Source organism: Mchenga conophoros, linkage group LG20, assembly GCF_057382185.1.
Source record: "Mchenga conophoros isolate Kocher_MC1m ecotype Shallow Benthic linkage group LG20, M_conophoros_male_GT1.1, whole genome shotgun sequence".
Taxonomy (NCBI): domain Eukaryota; kingdom Metazoa; phylum Chordata; class Actinopteri; order Cichliformes; family Cichlidae; genus Mchenga; species Mchenga conophoros.
Genome location: NC_140545.1, coordinates 23,922,330 through 23,946,435, shown reverse-complemented (window position 1 = coordinate 23,946,435; position 24,106 = coordinate 23,922,330). Strand labels below are relative to the sequence as shown.

At 42.3% G+C, this 24,106-nt stretch overlaps 2 protein-coding genes across 6 annotated transcripts in view; both read right to left on the bottom strand.

Annotated features, from left to right (window-relative positions):
• Positions 1-4,105, bottom strand: part of fgd (faciogenital dysplasia) — a 52,880-nt gene extending 48,775 nt beyond the window's left edge. The window contains exon 1 of the mRNA XM_085259659.1: positions 3,771-4,105. Coding sequence (XP_085115785.1) covers positions 3,771-3,792 — 22 coding nt within the window. The 5' untranslated portion in view covers positions 3,793-4,105. The remainder of the gene's footprint in view (positions 1-3,770) is intronic.
• A 4,656-nt stretch (positions 4,106-8,761) lies between these two features.
• LOC146550844 (protein bicaudal D homolog 2-like) overlaps positions 8,762-24,106 on the bottom strand; it is a 40,590-nt gene continuing 25,245 nt past the window's right edge. Inside the window, exons 4-12 of one of the 5 annotated variants that reach the window (XM_085258582.1) lie at positions 23,217-23,431; positions 22,888-23,134; positions 20,883-21,140; positions 20,538-20,741; positions 19,861-20,409; positions 19,233-19,384; positions 14,513-14,765; positions 12,790-12,858; positions 8,762-11,079 (exon numbers count right to left, since the gene is read on the bottom strand). In XM_085258582.1, coding sequence (XP_085114708.1) covers positions 12,811-12,858; positions 14,513-14,765; positions 19,233-19,384; positions 19,861-20,409; positions 20,538-20,741; positions 20,883-21,140; positions 22,888-23,134; positions 23,217-23,431 — 1,926 coding nt within the window. In that variant the 3' untranslated portion in view covers positions 8,762-11,079; positions 12,790-12,810. Of the gene's footprint in view, positions 14,766-19,232; positions 19,385-19,860; positions 20,410-20,537; positions 20,742-20,882; positions 21,141-22,887; positions 23,135-23,216; positions 23,432-24,106 lie in introns of all 5 variants that reach the window. The other 4 variants (XR_014890104.1, XM_085258581.1, XM_085258583.1 and 1 more) reach the window with 4 other exon arrangements.

Sequence of the window (24,106 nt, the reverse complement as noted above, 5' to 3'; positions counted from 1 at the left end):
TGTGGATTTTTTTTTTTTTTAATTTACTAATGATTTCTCGTGTATCTGTAACTATGCTTATTCACGTAACAACAGTTCCATGATTCAAAACACACCTTTCAAAGCAACCAGCCCGGAAATGACGGGAGAACCTGTTAAGCAGGAGCTTCAATAGAAGTAGAAAGTCTGTTCACTGTAACTAGTAACTATGAACCATACCAAAGCAAACCAGTTTCTTATCCCACGCAGTTCTGTTTAGATTCAATCAGGTTGTGTTGTGAAGTCACGATACTTTTGTAAAAGTGTTTCATGGGCTCTTGCTTAGTCACGCTTACCAAAGTCACACAAGCAAACCAGCTAAACTATCTTATCAGGTGTAAAGCTACACTTTCACACCATTTAGCAGTGCACAAAAAGCTGTTACTTATTCTGAGTGGACAGATGGTTTAATACAGAAGTGGGAAAAAAAAACACCATGTGCAGATGCAACTTTAAATGGGTAATCCTTCATGTGATGTAGTGTAGGAAAAAAAGGCTTTCCAAAAAAAAGTGCCCGATTTAAAAAAAAAGGGGGGTCAATGGATTCTGAAGGCTCTTTTCTACTGACACACAAATGCAAAACTTGAGTGTCGTTTAAGCTGAAGTCTTTGCAACAGCGGGACCCACACATGACCACCATTAGAGAAATCAATGTGACACTCAGGCAGGCCGGGAAAGAGCCCGAAGCTTCTGCATGGCCCTGAAACTGAGTCATGCTGCCTTCCCCACATGCACACACACATACACACAGATAAGAGACGTGGAGGAGTAGAGAGATGTAGAGGATGTGCTTGAGATTGGTTCCTACGGGAATACTATGAGTTTGTCTTTGGTTAGTATTAATCAGCAAGTTGTTGCCTTCATTATAAACAACCCCGTGTACACTGATAGTAGCTGCTGACTCCATCCAAATTCGTAAGACCTGTCACATCTTTCGCAGATACATGTGTTAGAAACTGACAGTATGTTCGGATTTAGCTCCTCACTGTTCCTGCTGTGTTTGTGAGCTGTTATACCGTGAGCAATATAGATTAAGTATAAATAACCTTAAAGTTTGCATCCTTGTAAAGTAGCTATAATCAATTCTTGGATCAAATGACAACTTGTATGAGGCGTTTACATCCGTCTCTCGTTCTGTAACTGACTTATGGCACTGATTAATGGCCATGTCTCTCTTTTTGCAGAAAATGATGTTGTCACAGTGATCCTGACCTTCAAATTGTCCTCTGCTCTCTGTTTGAAGAGGCAGATGACCACCAACCACTGACCCCCAAAAGAAAGGGGAAACCCTACTTTAGTTTGTGTTAGATGGGTCCAAGAGGGGGACCTGGGATCAGGCCAACATATTATGATTTATGCATTTTCCCTATTAGAAATTTGTTTTAATCATATTCACCTATCAGTTTATGTTTTATTTCAAGTGAACATTTGTGGTCAAATTTAATGAAATTCCCTTGATGTTCGAAACAGTAGCACAGATGGGAGGTCACAGTGACCACCAAACTCTAACCGTCTCATTACTGAGGCCAAATTTGCCAAATTTGGAGGAATAGGCTCAATGTGCACCTGGAAAAGAACGAGACACAAAGACAGACAGCAGGAAAACACGAAGGCTACAGATGCAGATGTCATCAGCGCGTAAGGCGACATACAACCCAACTCAGACAGCACTTGTAAAAGTAGAAGAGATGTACAGCAAGTGGAAAATGTAAATATTGATATTTAATTCATGCCTGGAAAGTGAAACTCCTTCCTTGGAGATCAACAGCTAGTTCTAAAAAACCCTCTTGCTGTTTACATTCAATATATGATCACTAAAAAAATGCTGCTTTAGCTTAATTTTAAGGTTTTAGGCTCAATCTCACAATAACTTATGGCCATTCCCCCTTTTTCTTGCTGGGCAGATATAAATCGCACCATCGTTCACCATAACTCCTCTGCTGTTTGTTTATCTAACATGGAGGGGAAATGTTTACATTAGCCCAGACGAGCCCAATAGCTTTTGTTAATAACAAATAACCTAAACAGCCAGATGGAGCATCCAGCTGCCCTACGTGAACCACTATTGTCCTCCATCTGTGAGGGACACGTCCTCCCATTTTTCAACCAGACACGGTGCAAAGGGAGTGTAAGACGGAGACTGAAGTCTGTCAGAAAGGTTTATGGAGTTGGAAACAATCTGAGGACTGAGGTAGACCTCAAACTGAGAGGCACACTATCTATCCAACCGCAGTTTATTTGTGATGTGGTTTATTTTAATAGATTCTCCAACGATTTGATGCAAGCAGCTTCCAACCCGTTTGACCCTCCCATCATATAAACACAAAAATAAGCATTAGAGAGTGCACAGGCCGGTTGGGGTTCCCATGTGGAAGGAATATATTTTGGGGAAGTAGGGAGGGGGGAGGTATTTCATCTGATGGTAGCTGCGATGAGCAATAGAGCTGTGTGTGTTTTGATGGGGGCTGTTTAAGGCGGCCACAAAGTGGAAGAGCGGGGCAGAGATTGATCTGGGACAGTGTGGGAGAGAAAGAGGGAACTGCAAAATAAATAAATAAATAAATAGGGAGCAAGGCCTTGGGAGTGAATGTGTGTGGGAGAGAAACGATACACTGCTGGACTGCCGGAAAAAAGAAAGTCAGCCAGAAGGACAGCAGATCGATTCCTCCCCTGAGTCTCACAGCAAACACGCTCTTTTTTTTTCTGTCTGCATAGCTCACCTCTGCTGCAGCTCCATATCGTCCCATCAGCACTTCATCTCTATCATTCTTTCTCTCATATGCCCTCCCCCATACTCTTCTTTGTCTGCATGCTAGCGCTTCATTCCCAGGCCTCTGTGAAAGATCTTGAGATTTGCACGAACTTTGGCAGTAAACTTTTTGGGGTTGTTTGATAGGAATATGAAGTCTAATGCCCCAGATCTGTCATCTCCAGGCCATGCAAAGCAAAATGCATGACACAGGAACAATGATCTGGACACGGTGTGTGATGAACAAAAGAAAGAAAGAAAAGAAAAACAAATCCCCCCCCCCCTCCTCCTCCTTCTTCTGATCGTGGTGAAATAGAAATGCAGGAAAGATTCTCAAAGGATCTCAGCATCAAAACATGGCTGCCCACACTGCAAAGAGGAAACCACACACTGTCACTCCCCTTAGGCCAAGATGTCCCTCTATCATCCAGCCACATAGCTGCACAGACAGACACACTTGCAACACTTTCAGATAGCAAACACTTCCCCCCTCCTCTTAAATCACATTCCTGGAAGAAAGTGTGTAGCTCTTATGGCCAAACACACACAAACTACTGCAGGATAATAAATGAGTCCTCTTCTTATGATCATTATTAGAACGCGGTGTTTGATTTCCGGTCACTCATTACTAAACATACGTGTGTGGGATATTTATGAGAGAGGGGCGCGTCAGACAGGGGCAGCAGTGAGGTCACAGCTCCCTCACTCAAGGTTTGGCACTGGTTCGCTACTATTCCTGCCCTGTCAGCTCCAGTCTCCCATACAACAGAAATACCTCTTTTCAGTTATGCGGATAAAGTCGACAAAGGAGCAAACAAGCTCTGAGTTTTGTTGTGGGGCTGATGCGGGCCTGCAGCTGCCCTGTTGACAGCTGGCAAAAGCATTCTGGTATTCAAACCCTGTGCGCAATACCAGCCGTAGCCATTTGGAAACAACTCTTGAAAACCGCAGAGGGTTAATAAAGACACAGAGAGGGAGGCTCGCAGTTATTCGTTTTACTCACCGGTAGCTGAAACTCCTTGCATTTTGCACAAACTTCTTCTCGCCTCTTTCTGTTAAAATCTTCTTTTTCTCGGAGCAACTGGCAGCAACAGCAGCAGCCGTGGATCCAGCGTACTGTGGGCTAAACTCGGAGGAGCGCCTGCACTTCAGAGCTTCACTTTTCCTGTTCGCCGACTAAAATAAAAATAAAAAAATACACACAGACCCACTATGGTGACTTCATGGCTTCTTAACAGACGCGAGAGACGTTATCCGAATCAGTTTTGCGCAGAACAAGAGGTTTATATTCCTCCACATAGTCCTTTCTCCTCCCTCTGACAGACAGAAGTCTCTCCTCTGTGCCGCTGGAAGAAAAGAAAATGCGCGTTCCCGCCGGTGCGAGGCGCGAGCACTACAACCCCATTCATTGAGTGCAGTGAAAGCTAAGCACTGGAGGAAAAAAAAAAAGATAATTTGATCTTTTTACAAACTAATCAAGCTTTTTGTTTTTTCTTTTTCTTCTTTTTGGCTCACTGTTTTATCATTTTTCTTTCTTTTTTTGTCCGTTTTTAAAAGTAGACCCTCTATCCTTGTGCATTTCACATGCCCTGGGACAGAGGCATGAGTTGTCACATGAAGCCATGAAAAGGATGAGGCCTATTTCAATAGATGGTTCTGCTCTGAAATCCCCACATCTGCCTATTAGCTAGGAAATAGTTCCTGGAACATGAATACTAACTGGCACAGCATTTCCATGTCACTGAGCAGGCTTTCTCCTCATCTTTTAATTGGTTCAGTTGGTTTTTCTGTCTCATCAAACATCTGCTGACTCGGTGAATGCTTGTTGAAGGAAACAAGGAACCGAAGCAGAAAACAAATCGTGGATCTGCAGAAGTTAAGCTCTCATATTATAAGGATATTATAAGCATGCCCTAACTCTAAACCTCCACATGATACAGTCGATGAGGAAAGGTCACCGGGGGTGTCTGCAGTCTGCAGTAGTGAAATATAACTAAGAACATTTACTCATGAAGCACATATGTAGCTTGACTACTTTTTTCCTTCAACACCTCTTACTCTTGTACTTGTACTGAATGTCTAAACGTTTCAGACGAGCCAAAAGATAAACACGTCTAATATGTAAGTAATGAAGCGAGAAAATAAGGGTAACATTTACTCATATCACATCCATGAGATTTATCTTAACTCCCTGGATACCGCCCAACCCCTGTAGGCTGAAAAAATGAAACTGCACGAGCTAGTAATGTATTAATATTGTGGGATTATAGTAGTACGGACTCATTTTGTGCTTAACACATACACTTTTAGCGCATCAGTGTTGCTTCTCAGTGATCATTTTGATTAATTTTTTTATTTTTCCCTAATTTTCAGGATCCTGTAGCGAATAACTTTCCACAGCCCTCGCTCTGTGTTTCTGTGCAGCCTCCCACCCACGTATTTGAAACTTGTGTCTGTTCAGCTACGCACCATTAACCCCTTTTAAGGCCACTGTTGGTGCTTCACACTTGTCACGAGCCTCAGATCCACATAGACAACAGCAGGGCTTCTAATGATAACACCTCTTTGTCTGGCTGCTTGCCAGGCAGAAGGCTGCTTCATTGACCTGTGCTCCTCTCTAATAAGCAGTGAATACACATTATATTTCATTCCTCTCTTCCCACATGTATATGACCTCTGTGACTACACTATTGAGTCACACATTTTCCACTTTTCGGCTTTCCACTTTAAAGACACAAGAGCAGCAAAATATTCTTCTTTTACTGTAACTTTGTACGTTTTCTTTGCTTTAGAGAAAAGTTCTGAACATGTCAGTGCAGAGTCTAAAAGGCCAAGTGTTTTGTGGATGACTGGATTTGTGTTTTTAAATAGATCGGGGGCCCAGTGCCCCCTGGGTGCATGGGGTTGCCTGTCTTTCGGCCTGTCTGTCTGTCTTTCTAGGGCATGCTGGTCCATAGAAAATAGAGCACCAAACAGTCCTCTGGGATACATCCTGTGCTCTGCTTCCCCGGGGCTCCTCCACTCAAAACCACAGAGCAGAGTGAAACAACTGCATTCAGAGAGAGGGAGGAAAGAGGAAAATGAGAGACTGGGGGAAGTGAGAGACAGAGGAGGATGTGAAAAATGGCAATTAGGATGAAGAGAGGAAGAAAAGCAGAGTGGCAGATGAGCAGCCAAGCAGAAAGCTTGGTGCGAAAGTCAGCATAGATAAGTGTGACACGAGCTCCACAGAGCTTTTTACACTCATCTGAAAGTGCCGTGGTATAAATGTCCCAATCACATGATAATCACACTCCAGAATTGGGTGCCAGTCGTCATTTGTTCACTCTTTTTCAGGTGCAAATTAAAGCCTGGTATCGATTGAATCAACACTTCATTGTTTGACACAGGCGAAGCTGCATTTTTTGAGACCACACCAGCAGCTGCGTGGAGATACTACAGACAGATCTATGAGTCACAATAGGGAGGACGCTCACACCCTGCATCCAGTGTCAGGACTCAGGAATTTTTGAATTCATCGTGAAGATGAGCTCACACTCCACAGGTCATAAATTGCTTAAGATTCTCGCTGGTGTTATTTCTCCTCCGGTGGGGTTGTTTAGAAATGTGTTAACGTGTGTGTTTGAATCCACGCGAGGCGTGTGCGGTGTTGATGATTGCCGTTGCTCTTTCAGACCAGCTGATCACAGCTCTCTGCTCCTTCAGGCTCCACATGGATTCATCACATGACAGCCCCGGAGCACACTCATAAAGGAGACTCTTTGTAAGTGCAAAGAAGCGCGCCCTCTCCCCCTTAAGGCCTGCAGCTCTCACAGTTACTGGAAGAGTTACAGTTACTCGGTCAGCTCACAAAGACGTCAACAGTTGTAGCATGGGGACCCCAGGTGGTGAATATAGATAGTGCATCAACTGAGTAGTGAAAACAGCTGCTCTGCTGCATGAATCCTTCTTCATCCTGGGTATAATCGCAGCAGCTGAGTATTAATAGAACAAGACTGATGCCATGTAGTGACCCATATTTCCTCAGGCAGTGGGGGGGGGGGGGGGGGGGGGGGGGGGAATAATGGAAGACTGGCACCAACAAAAGCTCCACTGTTACTGGAGTGATGTCATTACTGACTTCTCCCGACTGGCTATCATTAATTCTCTGATGCTGAAAAATCTGCAGGACATGAATGGTAAATGATAGCACTTGGTTTAAGTGTACTGATTCACATCACTGTCTTTTAGTGACACAACTAAGCATTAATAATAACTTATTTCAGGTTTATTATATATAAACCTGAAATCAGTATATATTATATATAGGACTGACAATGGGACAAAGCTGTAGGGTGGACTGATCAGTGATGCTTTACTTTTATTTTGACTCAATGTAAATGATTACATTTCCTAAGTATTGCATGCAAATACAAATTCTAGGTGTGTCTACTTTGAGGATTTATATTTTATGCCTCTTTATATTTCCAGTGCACTTATTCACAGGCAGAACTTCAGTGCTTCACGCTCCTCAAAGGAAGAAGAAGACTAAGTAATTGCTATATCACATAGTCATTTATTGTAATTTGCATACCAAAACCTACACATTAATGCATAGCAGCCCCCCATAAATAATAGCAAAACACTGATATAGTAAGTAAGTGCTATAAATTTACTGTTAAAAATGCTCACATTACTTTTAATACATTTACCAAAAAGGTAAATGGGTCTGCATACTTTAGTTCTGATAAAAGCAGTGGTGGAAAGGACAAGAGTAAGAGTATCTCTGCTTCTGCTGTCTTAATTTTCAAACGGTGTAGGGCACAAGGCAAACATGCTACTGCTAAATTGCCAGCGTTTTTTTTGGTAAACTGTATCCAACGTGTCAAGATGATATTCCACAATTTCGTAAGGCGAAATAAGCTCGTAACTCTTTCTAGACCTTTTATTTGGATTAAATATTAAATGTCTATCAGAGACTTTAAATGAACTACTTTCATCAGAAAGTAGGAATGTTTTGGAAGCAATCTGAGAAATGCCCACATAGCTCTAAAGGAGGAGAATGAACAATGACAGGAGTGTGAGAATAGCTCTAGAGAGAATCGGATGTTTTTCTAAAATGATAAATAAAAATAAATATTTGAATATTCTAAAAGGAAGAAATACAGAATTAACCAAACCAGAAGAAAAACAAAATAAAGAGAGGGAGCCTTGACTTAATATTGACAATAAACTTGATCTGGGTGGACAGAAAAGATGGTTTTAAAGTACCTAAGAGCATCTGAGCTTTCAAAGTATAGAATTTTAGCCCTCTTATTCAGAGGGTCAATCTTGTGCTTTTTCACGTCTTCGTTTGGAGTAATCTGCACATTCAGAGTGCTTATAGATGAAGTTTAAAACATTCATGCAACATTTTGACCTCTAAAGTGAATGGATCAATAACAGTTAGTCCATCTATTTATTTGGTTTCATTTGCATAAATAAAAATCTAATTTTTTTCCCCTTTATTGTCATTAATGTGTGTTTAAATGGCATAAAATAACATTCATACTTTCCTCTTGTAAATCAACACCAAGAAAATAACAGCAGTTTTAATTGAGCAGAGAGCCGGCCTCCAGAGCCTCGACAGGAAATGCTGGGTGTACCAAAGGTCAAAAAAGAAACTGGGACCAATCAGTGCTTGGGCATATCTCCAGGAGGGAGGGACAGTGGAGGAGAGGGGGAGAAAGAAACGGGAAATGGAGGGGGCAGAGGAGGGAGGGGCAAGGTTTAAGAGAACAGACAGGGTAGGGATGGGGAGGAGGGGGGGTTTTGGTGGAGGTGTTTTTGTGCATTGTGTGAAATGTGATCAGGTTCCTGGAGCCGCTTGGACAGCTGGGAAGTTCCCCCTTCCCCTGGCTTCCAACTGGGAACGCTATGAGGAGACTCCAGGGCTGCAGACCACATACTTCAATGGTTAACCCTTTCATCCGCTTCAGCTGTGGAGCAGCTATAAATAACAACACTGAAACACGCTGGAACTTAAGTCACATTTATTGATTTTAGCCAGTATGACTACCCTTACACAGACATACCATCTCCACTAGAAAACAAACAAAACACTTTCATAGGATTAGTTCAGCAGTAATACATCAGACTTAACTGGTCCCCGCCCCAAGCCCTAATTTTTTATTTTCTCTCTTTTAAAAACACCCCGACAAAAGTTTTAACATGTTTGTTTTCAACTCTGTGTAAAGGTCCCATGACTGAGAAACATGCATATGACGTTTAGCTGTAATCAATATGCCACTAATCATAATGCACATTATTGATAAGAATACAGTACTGCATGACAGTTCAAATAAATACAGGTGAAGTCGTTATTTCATATAAAGATATCAAACTCTCATTATGGATCAATACTGAAACACAATATGACAATATAAAGTTTGCACAGCTATTTTTTGTAGTATCACAATGCTATCGCTTCCAGCAAACAGAAAACTTTCTCTTTTTAATGTAAAACAGTATCTGAATTGCACTTTTTTTTGTTAGCTTCTTATCCATATTGGTAACTTTAACGCCTCAACAAACAAGCATTGGCTATAATGGCACTATTCAAGCTTGTTGATGCTAATCTTGTTTTCTGTTTCCTGAAAACACCATGCTCAAAGATGATGTAAAAAAAGATTCAAGAATAAAAAAAAACAAAACAAAACAAACAAAAAGTCAAATTAGACAAAAGTAAAGATAAAATGCGCTCTCTGCACATTTTTAACAATACTATTGATATCACATTACCTTCACCAAACAAAGCTAGAGATACATAGATGTTTCCAATAGTACACTGATCTACCCCAACACATTAAAGATGCTTGGAGCACTTTGTTCAATAACAGGAGGCCAAAGGGATCTCTTTTGGTTCCCAATGTTTGATAAAATAAAATAAAAAAAAAACTTTTCTCAATACCCCTGAATTTCTCGAGGGGATCACTGACCTGCAGAATTCAATACAACTTGAGTTTTATTGAGCTAATTTCAAAACTATCACCTCACTCATGCAGAAAAGGGGGAAAAATTCCCTTTGCGCTTATTGCTGCTCACAGTCATTTTGAACCCAAAGTCCTCACCTATATATAAAAAACAGAAACATAAAACACTAGTCTAAGATTCTCCCTTGAAACAATGAAAGGCACTACTGGTCAGAAACGAAGAACTAAAACGAACCGAAAAACAAAACCCCGGCTCTCGCACGGCAGCGAGAGCCATGGCCCAAACTGCACCTTTCTTAGTTTTTTTTCTTCTTCTTTCCGATTCTTTTTCTCATTTTCAACCTAAACGGTGTACCAAGATTTGGCACAATAAACAAAGAGAGAATGAAACAATTCCAATTTGGAATTTTAATTGTCGCAGTTGCAAAGAATTCTGAAAGCCAGCGATCCCGTTTCAGTGGAACGCCCTCGGTAAGAAGCTAGGAAAAGCACATATCGTCGTCACGCAAATTTTTCCCAAGACACAACTTACCTATTTGAGTCAGAGCGTTGTCAAGTTTCATAGCGTAATTTTTGAACTATTCCTAGGAATAATAAATACATGAAAAAACCCCAGAATTTGATCACCCTGGATTTTTGTAGAGAACATGGCAGTAGAACAAACATATGAAAAATAAAAGCAACAGCATAACACGATGTAACAAAAGGATTTTAAAATGATTATTTGATGGATAAATTCTTGAGGACAGAGTCATCATAGTACATTTGTGGTTTGTGGAGCCTTACTGTAGTGCGTATTGTTTAAATTCAAATATTTGAGGAGGACTTACAATACTACAGTCCTCCAACCTATATTGGATAACTCAACAAACCATTGTACTACCATGCTTTCCTATAGGTTAATAATAGCATGTTATAATCCTATAAAATGAAAGTGCACAGATTAACAAAACGATAAACTAAAAATAAGAGATAAAACCAAACAAAAACAGCTTGTTGATTAAGAAACAACCACATCTCCCTTGGCTTCTCAATAGAGGATTCGGAGGGATTGGCCAATTACAAGCCAAGAAGTTCACTGTACTTGCGAGGCAAAAATGGCTTCCAGCAGAGGCATCCACAATTTGGACCAAGTGTGATCCTAATGTGCATAACATAACAGAATTTTAAAATGAAAAGGGGAGGACAATTGATTCAAATTAAAAACCTGTGCTTAACGTTTGTACTTAGGTTTTTGCCGTTTTATTTTTCTTCAAGTCCAAATAGCCTAGAGTAGCGCTAACTCGTTTCGCCCAACTCAATCAGCAGCGAGAATGGACCTTGTGTTGGTACTTCGTCGTCCGTGCAGAATTACTGAAATTACTGCAAAAGTGGAGAAACAAACAAATAATGAGCATCATTAGCACTTGGTTTTGGTCATTTGAGAGCGACTGTTTACAAGGTCACAGCAGCGGAGTCCACGCAGACAAAGTAAGATGGCGGCTGTTGGTTAGTCAAAGCAACAGAAAGCGATGTTAGGAACTTTAAGCCGGCCAGTATGGACATTTCGTTTCTGGTGTGAAAGCGCATTCACTGCAAATCATCCCGCAGGTGCGGTTAGGAAGCCAGTGACTCACGAGTACCATGAACTTTCATTCATAGGACAGAGCTGAAGCCACATCTCACCACCAAAGGAGATGGGTCTTTCTCATTAGCCATGCAAGTAAATGAAAAATGGGTTATGCTTTTGACATGCAGGCTTACTTTTAAATCAGAAACAAGATGCATCATGAGAAGTAAAACTTAGAGGTGATGTGGGAGGAGCCTGCAGGCAGAGGTAGGAGGAGCTTTGCCGTTTTATTTTAGGTGGCATATTGCAATGACACCAAAAAAGCCAGACATTGATTTCAAACTAGATCGAACCAAGCGGGGATTAGTCTATCTAAGGAGAGGGGATTCTAGTCACAATCACATCCTGCAATCATCTACTGCTCAGTAAATCCACATAACCTATACAAGGGATACGGTTGGGAGCTTAACTAATTTGAATCAATGTCCTCTGGTTGAGCGAGCAACCAATCTCAAGGTTTTTTTTCCTCCAAATATCAGCGGGAGTTTATCCCTCAGAAAAAGAATAAAGAAAAAAAAATATCACGGGGTGTTTTTCGCTATGCCAGCCTATTCTCATGTCTCTAAGTATCATGGTAGGATCTTCCAATTCCTTAAATTATAAACTTTCCCAAGGAGATAAGCATGCGTAACGAAAAGCACCCCTGGATTAGATTCCCCATCCAGCCACACATCTGGCTTTCTTCACCAGCACGTTTAGCTTTCTTATCTCCTCTCTCAGGAGCTGGTTTACAACACGATTAGTTCTCCCTCCTCTACTCCCTAAACCTTTTTTCTCAGCGCAAACTGATGGAAACAGAATATACCGCACTTGTAAGTTGACTGAACTTCAAACATAGGAGTGACTGACCTCTAAGGAGGCTGCGCTTTTTTCTTTTTTCAGAAAGTGTACAATAGCCTCGTCTCCATGCTGTGTGCTGCGGCTTACGGATGCGCACTCAAGCAGGGTTGACTGCGGACATAATTCCCTGTGTTGAGAGGAATAAATGCCCATTGTATATGCATTTAAGAGGAAGGAATACTGTAGTAGAAACCTGCAAGATTATAACCTGAACATGATCCTATTAAGAATATAGAGAATTTTATATATAGCTTATTAGTAGTAGAAAATGCTATTTTTTTTAAACAAATCTTGCAGGATTTCCTCACATCAACCCTGCTTTTAGCATCATAAAACTAATGTGTCTATGATCCACAAGCGGTACATGGATTTTATTAAACACAAGCCCCACTTAAATTTTGCCTATTTGCGTAATACTAGCTTGCAAGGGGTTAAAGCTATTGTCAATACTAAAACAGTACGTTGCTTTGTCCTCACACACCAAGCAACCCAAGAAAACAAACAAGAGAGGCCCTTCATTTCAATGGTTAAAAACCTTGTATACAAATGAAGGCCCTTCATCGCAACACTGAGATATAAACACAGGCAAAATTCGGAAAACACATTGTATGCGAGGACGTTACCTGACAAAAATATTCCTCATTCTAGTTAAAGGGTGAGTGGTGATGCTGGGGGAGCAAGCTGCTGACAATCTACAAGAGAGAAGGTCGTAGTAGCGACCGAGCAACGAGACACAGATTAGAGACATTAGGAGAGGACTTTTTTTCTTCCAGCCACATAACCACATAGAAATTATTTGACAGCTCTCAGCAATCTCGCAAACAGCGGGGGGCAGGGGATGGGGGGGGGGGAGTGAGAAGGAAAAGCATTAGCTCAGCTGAGACGCAAGGACAGGGCTTTACATCAACAAATAGATAAAAATATCAAGCGTTTGGGGTCGACAGGCACTTTTGTCGAGCGGTCGGTTGGATTTGTTTGCAGATTTATTGTCCGGATGTGTGAACAGTTTCGATTTGTGCTCTTCAAGGATTTATTCTATAGAGTTTTTTTTTTAAATCCTCTCTGATTAAAACTATATTGTATCTCTTTTCACAGTGAGCATTATATCCATTTGAACAGAAGCAGGAACCTGAGGCACCTATGCTGAAGTGCACTTAATTTAGATGTGTCGATTTGTCAAACCTTCTTTCTCGTAATATGGCTCTGAATGAATCCTTTGCAACATAATGGGTCACAGGGATTAGACAGCCCTCTTGTATCACACCAATTAACTCCTCTTTTCTATTAAAATTAAAAAAAACAATGTAGAGCCCTGTAGTACAGAGTTTTGTCTGGTACCACACACCTAACAACAGAAAAACAGTTAAAAAGCTCTCAAGCATTTTCAGCTGCAAAGCCATGCGATTCTATTGACCCTATAGTATTGGTGTGCTAGCGTCACAGCTTTAAAATTAACCTGAAATAAACAGCTGTGGTCACAAGTGCTCCTTTTCCGCCCAAACAACTTCATTGACCCACTTATGATTTTTTTTTTTTTGTATTTCTGTGTAAAATCATATTATGCTCCCCTAGCAAAAAAGCAGAGGGAGCTTGCATATTCTAGTTCCTTTTTCTGGTTGTAAACATTAGAAAGTGGGCTGCCGGGCACGGTTCGGTCCTGGGGGGACCAGGACGGAGAGGCAGAGGAAAGAAGGGGCCGTTTTATTTATTCGGAAAGGAGCACCAATGCCGACAGACAAGCCAAAGAACAGAGGATGTCAAGTTTAGTTGTTAGAGCATCAGAGTGACATCATCTTTACACGTCTCCACCTCAGCAATGTGTTAATGTGACCAGGCAAGCCACTCCGGGGGGCCAGAACAAACAAGCACAGAAGCTGCCAGCTTTTACATCATACGTACAGCACTATGACAGCGGAAAGAATAGACAACCCATAATATCCACAAACCCCCCAATATAACCAGGGCCTTATAACCCACATGCCATATATGTCTACTACAGTCCAAACGTCTAGTGCACACTGTACATACACTGCATTCCCCTAAGCGTTTATAGTAGCACACACGAGCAGCTGGTTAGTAACACATCAGTCCCTAGAGGAGCGCAGGCTGGCCATGGAGCTAAGCGAGCAAGTGGGGCTCTTTAACACGAAGGCAGGGAGGGTTTCGGCCCGTGAGCCCCCTCCCCTCTGTACACAGCAGTCCCATGCGGACGTTTCTGCCGCCTCAGTCGCAGTAGATCTTGTACTTCTCGCTGCAGAAGACCACGGGGCCTCCCAGGATGCCGCTGGGCACAGAACTGCTGTGCTCTGGTCGGCCCGAGACAGAGCAGGTGAGACTCTGACTTACATGCGGGTTGTTGGTGGTGGTGGTGGCGGCGGCGCTGGCGGTGCCGGCGGCCTTGCTGCGTGCTTTAGCACGGCCTGCGTTGCCTCCCCGACGGGTCTGCTCGTGATCAAACTCCAGATCTTCCAGGCGCTGCGTCAGGGCGAGCTTCTGCTGGATAGCCATTCGCAGCAGAGAGTTAAGGGTTTTCTTCTCGTCCTCTGCTGCGGCCAGCTGTCTCTGCATCTCATCCAGCTGGGTAACATACTCATCACAACTGCAGGAGAAACACAGGCAGAAAAAAAAAATAATGTCAGATTTGTTCACCGACTAAGAGGGTTTCCTGTGACATATCACAAGATTTGACATATCTCAGATTTGATTCACTGACAGAAACACTCAGACACACATTCAAACCCACACATCATAAACTTCCTGCTAGTGTAATAAATTAGCCACCAGCAGGTGGAGCCCATGAGCCACAACATGAAGGCCTGCAAGACTGCCCAAGCTTCTGAAATATTAACCTAAGACTTCACCAGCCATTTTGGTCCTCTTCAACAAAGTCCCCCCAACGAACACATTTTCAGCTCCACTTAAAACATTCTGCAGCTAATTTGCCAGATATAGTAACAAACTCTCACCGCACTTCCCGTCATTTCATAAACTGAAAATTAAACCCATACTTTTTATTTGTATAGCTGCTGCTGCTAGAGGGTATGATTTACATTCATGAACAGGTGAGACATCTGAGAGCAGCTTGCAGCGCCTTGGGATAATATGAATGTATGCACAGTGGCAGTTGAAGACAGATTACATACATAAGGGATGAAATCATTAGCCTACAGGTCAAAGGGAAGATTATTTCTGCATCACCTGAGAAAAAGGCAGGAGGGGAGCGACAGAGGAGAAAAATTAAGACGGGGAAGAGAAGAATGTGGTTTATTGCTCTGAGGTGTAGCTGTTCACACCTGATCTCCAATTTTCCAGTTTGAATGAGACAGCATAACTTCTATGCCTCCCTTGCATCTCCCATCTGTGTGTGAAATAGCACAAGATATGAAGTCTGTCTACTAACGCTCGTCATCACCGGGTGCTGCACTGCGGCATTATCACCTGTCTCCCGCTGTCCTTGCACACGTGTTAGTGTGTGAGTGTCTAAAGCTGGACAAGTATAAAAAGTGGGACACCTGACAGGATTTCAAGGTGGGGGGTCCATATCGCCACTCCCCATCTGCTGCTGTCGTGCTCCTGTTTCCTTTATCCCCTCTCCTGGGTCTTATCATTGCCTTTCAAGCCTCATCACTTCCTTGCTACAGTCTCTCTCTATCTGCCCGAATCAGTCACTTTCTCTCTCATCTTGCTCATCCCTGTTTTCTGTGCTGCTGACAAAGCAAATCGAGTGACATTCTTCAGTAATGACTGACAAACCTATTGGGAGGGAAGGGCTGAATACGTTAGTGAGCAGCACTTAATTGCCCAACCGTACAGCACCAAAGTTCAGACACAATTTAACTGTTGGGCAGCCTCACCTAACTCACTTTCATTTATTTGAAATTAATTATTATTTATTTTTTGTTAACACCCTAGCCTGAAGCTATAGTCTGCAAACTCTTTTCTCTACGAGCCGTAACTGTCATTACCGATCTGTTCTGTTTTAGTCAGTGTTTAGCAACTGAACTGCTGCTGCAGAAGCGATAAATAAATAACATAAAATAAAAAAATTCCATAAAAATAATGCAAAGCAAGCAAATAATCTTTCAGTAGGTGAAGAATTTATCAGCTTTTTCTTTAAAAAAAACAACAACAAAAAAAAAACAAAAAAACAAGAACGTCTTGAAGGGAGCATCTGCAAACAGGAAGCGCAGATGTTTTTGCTGCGTGTGGTGCTGCACGTGGTGGTGGGCCATGTGAACCCTGGCCTTGCCAGACCACCAAACAAATATAAACCATGGCCCCCTCCTCTTGTGTATGCAGCTTGATTCCCTCTGGGACACACACCCAGACAATAGGGATCAGTGCTACCTCATTAAACCCAGTATGAGATTTGGGAACAACCCGGGAGCAAGAAGCGAGCTGGTGCACCTTCAGACAGTTCAGTCACTCTTGCATAGGGGTGGGGGGCATTTTTCCCGGGAAAAAAAGAGGAGTCTATTCTAAGCAGTGGGTGGATACAATAGGAGTCTTTTTGCCCTGGTGATCGGGAGTTCTAGCACAATAGCCGAAGGGGGCCAGGAGGCGACGGCTGGCCTTTTGAGCATTAGGAATCACAATATTCACACTCTGACAAACAAGCGCATTATCTACATCTCGCTGTAATGATTTACAGTAGCTGCTGACATTTAAAGGCTGTGACTACTAAAACATTCATAACCAATAATTTCCCAATAGGACACAAACACACACATTCAAAACATGGTCAGCTGTGGTCTCGTCTAGAGCTTGATTGGTCATGGTGGTATGGATCACACACACACACACACACACACACACACACACACACACACACGAGGAGGTACTTCTTTAACAAAACAAAGAAAGTTAAAAGGGAAAACAACTAACATAGAACCAACACCAGAATAGCCAGATAACTGAAGGTGTACATTTTACAAGAAAACGTGATTTGTGTAAATGTTCGGACAGTTAATCAGCGAGAGCAGAAGGCACAAGCATGTCGAGGCTTGTCTTAGGAATGTCGGAGGCAGAAGCTTACTGTTAACATGACACCAGATACTGCAGCCAGAGAGGCACACATACAGGAGGGGACAGTGAAGCCCATATACACGCGTGATAAACATTCCTGTGTTGCTTTCGTGAAATAAACTAAATAGAATTACTCCATCCTATTTGCCATTTCTGTTAAAACAAATATTGTTTTGTTAAATTGGTTTTAAAAACAAAAATGTTAATAATAAGTCTGGTGTGTCTTTTAGTCCTATGAGTATATTATGTGCCAATTCCCTGAACAATAAGACCATAAAAAGCCCCACATATTCTTTCACTTCCACTTCATCTCTCTTCCCCTTTTGTCAAAGACTATACATCATTTGAATCCACGAGTACACATCTCAGAAATCCTCCTTTGCAGACTTTGTGTGAGCAGTGATTATCTTGAAAAGTGGAAGAAAAAAAAAAACTATCAAACTAGACTCCTGTAGTGGGTTGTAACTAAAGGCCTGGTCCTTCCTCTCTTTCTTTTCCACATGACAAGAGAACCGGGTGTTTGGCTGTGAGGAAGGATGGAGGGGGAACAGGGGATACAAAGAGGGGGGGAGTGTGGGAAACTTCATTCCGGCGAGTCCCCCTGCCTCTCAAAAGAGTCCCCTGACCTAACTCTGTGTCATATAAGACACAATTTACATACCAATACATGAGTCCCATAAACAGTGAATGTAAATCATACATAGTGGTGTGGTGCTGGAGCAGAAAGCCCAACAACATAGTCGGTGGAGCTGCTCTGGGCATACGGAGGAATAAAAACACATGGACTGAAACAGGAAGTAAACAGGAAGCTGTGATGTGCTCAAAAACATCTTAACCCTCTCCGGCAAAACAAACTCAAAGAAAAAAAACATGCAAATATGATCTTACACTTCAGCTGCTCTCCTCTGACACATGACACAACTATATAATACATCCTGCAGCAATTTAGCTCTGCAGTATATACAAAAAAGCCTGTGGTGACACGCCTATATTTGCAGCCGGATGAGTTTTAGAACTGTTACTAATTGATTGGGCACTGCAGGTATATGGAATTACTTCAGCTACTGCACTTCAGCGATCTGTATTGAATTTCTGCATGGGTAAGACGAGGGGTGCTGAGCTGCCCACACACACTCCCTGCAGCAATTATACTCTTCATTGTAAAAACTCGCCTCTCCCTACCCTTCTCTTTCCCCTCTGCACAGCTTGAACTTTGCTGTGGAATGTAATACAGCTTTAAATGAAGGACAGACTGCCTCAGCATCTCTGCAGTGCTTTCTGGAATATAGCTAATATTTACAGGAAGAGCGGGCATCATTGTTTTAAATGAAATTAGCTATCAAAAAAGCACATCAAAGCACAAAAATATTGTTCACACATGCACATGTGCACACCCAAAAATAAACAAGCAAGCAGCTCATGAGTCCTTAGTGTACTACGTGTTGAGGGGTGAATGTGTAATCCATCCCAATCTGAGGTGGGATTATGCGCAGAACCTTTGACCGGCTTCTCTTTGGAATCAGAAAAGATTAACATGCGTGTTGACCCATCTGACAGACACACACACCAAGTCACCGGTCACAAACAATGGTTATCCACATTAGGCACCTTCTGTTATTTATAGTCTGAATCTGTACAAATAGAAGGGATTTCTGGCTATGAATGAACAACACAATAGTGTACTTAAATATGTCATGTTTCAATATTAAAAATAAAGCCAACATATGGTAAACATGGATTACGTTATGACCATAATCTTATCTTCATGCTACCTGGTTATATTGTGTATGACCTTTGTGTGCTGCATGTGCGGCATTAATAAGAATGACACGTGTCTGTGTTACAGCTGTAGCATAGCAGCACAGTATGGAATTCATGCCACGACTTGCTACTGTCACAACCTCCTCTGGAGATATCAAATAAGTAAAGAATTTACCAGGTTACAATGTTATGTCAGATAAAGACTTTTGTGCCTTTGATGGCAGGATGTAGATAAAACATATTTTCTTGACCATCATGCAGGTGCTGGCACGATTCTTACCGTGTGGCAAACATAGCCCGGAGAGAGGAAAAGGTGGCAGCGTCCTCTTTCAAAGCTTTGAGCTCATTCCTCAGTTTCATCATGGTCTCGGTCACCATTGCCTTTTCATTCTCATACTTGCTCTTCAGGTTGGCCAGAGCCACTTCAGCTGTCTGTGAGTTGGCAGAAAGAACAAAAGGGTCAAAGCACCTGGAAGAAGTTGGGGTATGCTTGCTAATTCTTTTATTATGGCGCATGATTTCAGCTGCTAATGTTCATTTTAAAAACCCTAGCTGTGCGGTTTATGAGTTATTTTCACATCTGTGTTCTAATGCACACTGTGTAGCCACATGCATACTTCAAATGGCTACCAAACAACTGCATACACACTCCGCCTCTGGGTTATGGTTCTTTTTGCTTTGTAAAGCTGTTCTCTGAATCTAACCACACAAATACTCGAGGCAGCTGTCACCATACAGCCGCTCTCTCAACCAGTGTTTGTTATAGATCTAGACTGTAAAGAATTTGCTTCAGCAGCTGAACACACCCAAAATAATTCCCCCTACCTCTATTTCTAACTTTTGTGGACAATGACAAATGTTTGTATTGAGAGTACTTTGTTTACAGACGCTCAAACAGATCAACCTACCTGCTTGTTGGCCTTGAGGACAGTGCGCAGGGTGGCAATCTGTTCCCTCTTGGTGCTGAGCAGGGATTTCAGTTTGAGGATCTCCTCCATGCAGGCTTCCTTGTCCTTGTCGGCCACAGTGCCCAGCTCCAGAGAAGCAACCCTCTGGCGTGACAGCTCGGTGGTGCGGTCCACTGCCAGCTGCAGGTGCTTAATCTGGTCTCTGATGATGGCAACCAGATTGTAGATGTTCATGGGCTCGCGTCGGTGGTCAGACACAGGAGAAGGCAGGGAAGAGATCGGGGAAGGTGCTCCATCGCTCAGGTCGGTCTTACTGGGCTCAGGGAAGAGGCCCTTGGTGAGCAGGATGGGAGAGCGGCGGCCGCGGCCTTCCGGGCTGCTACGACCACCCTTACCCTCTTTGTAGAAGTCGAGCATAACGCGGTTGGGGGTTTCGTTGTTGCACATGCAGACATGGTTGTAGAGGGTGGCCAGTTCTTCACTGAAGGTGACCAGCTCATCCTGTGCCACACTCAGACTACCCTGAGACTCGCCTGCCACGTCACTCAACTGAGAACACACCAAAAAAACCCCCAAAAAACCCTGCATTATTTCACTACAAAAAATGAAAAAGCTTTTTTAAAAATAAGGCATATATAAAAACATCAAAAATAAACATGTCTAGAGAAACACCTCACCTTGCGCAGCTCTTTCTCAAGCTTGGCTTTCTCTTCTCTCTCTGCATGGCTGGTCTTCTCCAGAGTTGTCAGGTTCTCTTTAAGTGTTGTCACATCGGTTGCCAGACGAGTGCGCTCCTCTTCGTAACGTGACTGACAGGCCTGGTATTCTGCTTTCAGGGTCTTCAGTTCCTCCTTCAGCTCTCCTGCCTCTGACACCGCAACCTAGAGAAGCAAGATCACATGCGAGTGTAAATGAAACCCAAATGCACGACATTTTTCGGACTTGACCCTATTTCGTTTTCCTGCAGGTTTCAAATTTAATTTGACATTTTGCGCTGCCTACAACGACCACGTGCCATTTACCTTGTACTTGCACTCCAGGATCTCAGGTCCGTTGATGTCAACCTCATAATAGTCTACATCTTCGTGGCTATCGCGTTCTTTCTCATTATCCAAAGCAGACTGGCGCTCCTTGCTGGCTTGGAGCTTGCGGATGGCATTGAGGTTCTCTGTGAGGCGGTTGACCTTCTCCTGATGCTCTGACAGAGCACCGTTCGCCTGCTCTAGCTGTTTCTGGGAGTCCTGCAGAGTGGACATCAGGTTGACCTTCTCACGCTCCATCTGTGTAGAAATGCAGAGACACAATTAGCAAAAGGACCTCGCCCTGTAACACATGCACTTTTGCAGTTTTTGTTAACTTGCTAATCTGATGAAGGACTCATGTCTTTAAATCATGTTATATATCTGGATTGTCTATCATGTATGTATGAGAGGAATATCGCTCGCTAGGTCTGACATCAGAATCAGGATGACCTTGACAGTCTGCTGGACAGCCTGGGTGTGTCATCTTACACAAAGACGCACACAAAGTTGTGCTTTTGCAAGCACTGAGCTATTTCGGAATCTGCTCTGTAAATAATATTAAAGTATCATGCTCATCTGCATGCATAATTTATTATTTCACAATAGCTCGTGAAGATTCATTTCTAGAAGTGACTGCATGCTTTACCAGATCGGCTTGTTGTGCTCAAGAGCACTCCTTTATTTACATCAGTGGTCACATTAAAAACTTTTATGAGACACCAATGCTTGAAATAGTGTTTATGGGCAGTCAGCATAGCAGTGGCCATCCTTATCCTGCAGAATCTGTCGTAAATGCTGAATTGCCAAGGACTAATAAGTTAACTTCCAATGAGTGGACGTTTGGGATTTATCTCTAAAGGAATAAGAATAGTATGAGTTAAGACACAGGAGCAGCAGAGTTTGACTAAATGAGAAGGAATGTTTTTTGTTTCCTCTGCTCTGATTGCTGCCAGGAATCTGTGGAGTGATGTGTCAGAAGGTCTTAGTGGGCTGAATAATATGTTGTTGGGTCATATCAAACATGGGATTTTGTCACAGTCTGACAGTCTGTCTATTACAATAAACAGCACTGTGGTGGCTTCAAGTTCCCACATTAATCCAGCAACCATATTTATGTTTGATGAAGGGAGAAAAAAAAAAAAGACTTAGGCATCAAATCTATCCACTATCCACAGGTTGCTAGTATTTTCTGGTAACCATGGTGCCCAATCAGTTGTGGCCTTGGACTCATGGAGTGATGATCAAGCAGATGGCAGGTCCTCCGGTGCCACCACCCGCCGCCTTGGGGTCACACGGAGCAGGATATGTGTGCGCGTCTCCCTGGATTAACTTTGCTGTAAGGAGATTTAGATCCCTGCAGCAGACTGGGGCACGATACAACGCTCCGCTGTAAGATCACCTTCCGTTCAACCAAATATACACTGAGATTTCAGGTCAGCTACACCCAGTTAACACTGAAGGAGTCCATCCCCACAGCCCTCCAATAAATTCTAGTGTAAATGTGACAATTTTTAACTTGTAACTTGTAAAAATGTAAAACCATTTAAAGATGTTTATGAGTGTTTGGGAATTAATTGCATTTTATACAGACATATTCAACTTTTGCTATTTTGCCAACAAACATAAATAGAGTGAACAAAATAGGATTATTTGTAAAAAAAACAAACAAAAACAAAACAACTCAATCAAACTGAATTTCAAAAGTTGAACATTATAACTTCCAGTATTGCTGAACTATCAGATTACTTTGATCTAAGTGATGCTAATAAACTGGCAACTGTGAACAGTCATAGTTCAAAGTCTAAAAAACCACTTACATGAGCCACTAAACAGGAATTGCATGTCTTTCGTTCTAGCGTTTCCTGGTAATAATTCAGTGTGTAACAGCATAAAAATGATTCACACCCAATAAGAGAAATAAGCTGAGAAAGCATTGCTATGAAAACAGACCACCGTATATTGTATCGTGAGCAGAAAACACAAGCTCTCATGCAAAAACACAAACCTGCATCAGCTGCTGTTTGAGCTTCTGGATCTCTGAGATGTTAAGTTCGCTGAGCAGGTCATCAACAAGGCTGGGAACAGGACGGAAAAGCTCTTCTTTCTTAGGCATGGGGATCCGGTTGTCGTCAGTGATGGCATTGGCCAGTTTGATGAAGCCATTCTCATATCCGTGGAGAGCCTCGTCGTTGTTAGGTTCAGTTGCAGCATCGTCGCTGAACTTGAGACCATCCAGAGAAATGCTGAGAGGACTGAAGAAACAATGTGGAAACTGTATGTTATTAAGAGCTTCTCTTGTGAAGTGTATGAGAACCTGGTTTCTGTTCCATTTACCTGTTGTACAGAGTGTCACCAATGTTCATGTAGTGGGAAAGCTCTTTCCGCAGGGACGCCTTCAGCTCACGCTCCGTCTTGATGGTCTCCAGAGCCTCACTCAGTTGACGTTCAGCAATCTCCTTTAGACGGATGGCATCCTCTAGCTGGCTGTTAAGGAACTGAGTGTCCTCCTCTAGGCGACGGATCTCATGCTTCAAACCCTCAAACTCCACCTGGGAGGACAGGAAACCACTATCACGAGTTTCAGAATCACAGAATGCATATTAGCAGCTCCAATTAAAATGAGCCATTAAGCTGTAAAATTGCTCAAGATAATGTTAGGTAAGAACACATCCATCTGATTCTCCTTTTAATTTAGATTTTAAAGGGAATTTGATTTGGGAATCCTTTTCATTCCCTAAACAGCAGTAATATCTGTATAATTCATGCCATGTCTAATGAATATATAACACTATCCAAGGGGTTAAGAAGAGGATCAAGAGCTCAGGCATAAACAGCATCATCAAGTGGAAATATCCATGCTGTAAATATAGCTGCGCTTTATGTAAAAAGAGGATTTTTTTTAGCTTTCATGGCATTTGAATAAACCCAGGAAGTGTTTTGTACCATGATAGACTCTCTGATATAGCTGCTGAGTCTTTCAAATGCTCCCACAGCAAGACATTATGGGAAAACAAGAAGAAGCTGAGGATGATTTTAATATCACACTTAAATCTGAATGTTAAAGCGCAAAGTTTTTGAGCTTGTATGTAAGAGGGCTACTAAAATCCAGCATACAGTTAATGTATGTTGACAAAGTAGGTGGTATGCCTGAAGCCACCAGTGTAATTAAGGCTAATCTTTTAAAGCATCTGCAATATAATGGAAAAATATTTTTAGTTCATTTA